Raw genomic sequence first — 2,356 nt, forward strand, 5'->3', positions numbered from 1 at the left:
CATTGACTCCGCAAACAATGTGGTCTACAAGCAGTATGAGGACATGGTGGTGGAGTCGTGTGGCTGCAGGTAGCAGCACAGTTGCTCATGTGAATGTGTTACGAAAGACAATATGGCGCACTGAACATCACCTCTCCTGAAACAAGGTTAACTTAATTTCTTACCTCTAGGGCACGTTTACAAGGATGCAGCACCAAATCCAGCGATTCTGTGTGTCTCTCCACCATCTCTCCACCGTGGGTGTATTTCAGTGGTATTTGGACGCTGTCATGCAGCCCAGTATAAAGCCGTGTGTTGGCAACACAAGACTGGCTCTAACTAAAGTCTGTGAGAGGGAAGATTTGACCTCCAAGCCTCTAAGTCACCTGCTTTTACTCTAGAGGCAGTGTGTAAAGATGGTGTTGGTGAGCTGTGACCTGTTTGATCCTTTGAACGACATTCTTGAGGCTGAATCTGAGTCCCATGTGCATTGTCTATTAAGAACTGTAAGGAAATAGTCCTGACATCTAGAAGAGAAGGTTGTGTTCTGGCATGCTCCCATCTTGGTGTAAATAGTTGCACTGTAATATGATTTCTTTCTGATTAGCTCTCGAAACTATGCATATATAAAAAGAGTAATTAAATGTAATATGTTGATTTAGTTTTAAGTTGTACGTGGAGATGGGTGATGCAGGAGGTATTACTTTCCATGTATGTTTTCCTGCAAGCTACATATCTTTCTTAAGTATCCACCTTACCATTATTGTGTAGCAAGATATATTACTCTGTATAAGGTCCAAGTTGTTCTCAAATGCTCCTAGTAAAAGTGTTCAGTTATGGCAAAAGATGTAATAAATTATTGACACAGTGCTACATTGTGCCTAGCTGTCCAACTCTGCATAATTATAATGCTGTTAAGAATTTGTTTTAACGTTTTTGTACAATAAATACAAGTGAAAGGGACTTTTCAGAGCAGCAGAATGCTGGAGGTATGCATAACATGTTCATGTATTTCACTTGCCTCTAACTGCTGACTGGAAACACTGGAAGAAAGATCTGAAAGCAGGCCGTGTTTTAATCGGGTGTGGAACGACGCTATCACTTGGTGTACCTGGGGCTAGAATGAATTATGCAGCTGATTGCAAAAGCACTGTTATCTTTTTATTCCAGGCTCCAACAGCTGCGTGTTTGCCTATCTCCTGTATCTATTCCAGGCATGGATCATAAATTTATTCTGGGATTTCTTTTTGTATGATTCACCTACGTAACCATACTGACATTTGAATGTCGATGGATCAGGCAGGATGTGGGAACCATCAGAAATGACTGACATAGCTTATCAGTTACAAATGCAGTGTAAACCAGCAAGCCACACGAGTTCCTGGGTCTGAACTCTGCCTGCTCAGCATCACTGCCAGGGATGTTGTCAGGAGGTGAATATGGCCCCGAGGTCCTCCTGCACTCAGCCCAGACTGAGCCTGTTCTGACTCACACTGATGGAAGTGGTCCTAACCACCTGCTTGATGGCCACAGAGAAGTGGTGGCCAAATCTCTGTCCTTCTTTGCTCTCTGAGAGAGAGCTCTGAACTGCTGGGCCCTTGCAAGAGCTCACAACACCCAGTGGCTGCAGCCCAGCCACAGGCACGTGGGCTCCCTGGGCAGGCAGACCTGCCGTGTGCCGCAGCCTACAGTGGAGTGATACTGAAAAACACTGCAGAAAGCTTTCATACGTGTGATGTCTTTGCAGTAGCTTAGCACAGTGATTTCTGCCTGCAGAACTGGATATAACTCGGCCCAATCCATGCAATAACACACGGTGAAGTGGGTCAGAATACTTGTCAGGATTAGGGTGAGTAATAACACACACTTAGCACTTGAAGCTACCCCATCACACACACCTGAGACATTCTGGTGCTTCGTGGGTGTGAATTGGGACTCAGGGCTGTGCTCAGGAATCTTGTCTGCCTCTGGGCTCCAGGTGGGCTCTGCACAGGTCCTGCTCCCCCCAGCTAAGGCCACTGCCAGGACCACAGCAGGTGACCACAGCTCTGCTGCCAACTGCCTGTGGGCTTTCCACACAGCCTTCAACCAAGGAGTTCTGAATCTTAAGCTTCACTACAAGCTTCCATCTAGACCGATTTTGCCTTTGTTACGGTAGGAGAGAAAGCATTCTGCTGCCAGTCCAGAATCAAGAGAGTGTTCTGAATTCCCTTTTGCCCATTCTGCTCCAGCATTTCTTTTCTTCCTCCTGGCTGCCTTCCAGGTGGCTGGCACGCAGCACTTCATGCTCCTTTCCCCCGTGCTGCCCCCAGCTGTGCTCTGCAGATGTTGGGTGGCCGTGAGGAAGAGCGTTCTTCTTTCCCCAGTGTGCTGCTCC

At 46.8% G+C, this 2,356-nt stretch overlaps 1 protein-coding gene across 1 annotated transcript in view; it reads left to right on the plus strand.

Moving 5' to 3' along the window:
• Positions 1 to 852, plus strand: part of GDF5 (growth differentiation factor 5) — a 4,676-nt gene extending 3,824 nt beyond the window's left edge. Inside the window, exon 2 of the mRNA XM_003211895.5 lies at positions 1 to 852. This exon is cut by the window's left edge and continues 796 nt beyond it. Within this exon, the coding sequence (XP_003211943.3) occupies positions 1 to 73 (73 nt within the window). The 3' untranslated portion in view covers positions 74 to 852.
• Positions 853 to 2,356: the final 1,504 nt, after the last annotated feature.

Source organism: Meleagris gallopavo, chromosome 22 (genome assembly GCF_905368555.1).
Source record: "Meleagris gallopavo chromosome 22, MGAL_WU_HG_1.1, whole genome shotgun sequence".
NCBI classification, from domain to species: Eukaryota; Metazoa; Chordata; class Aves; order Galliformes; family Phasianidae; genus Meleagris; species Meleagris gallopavo.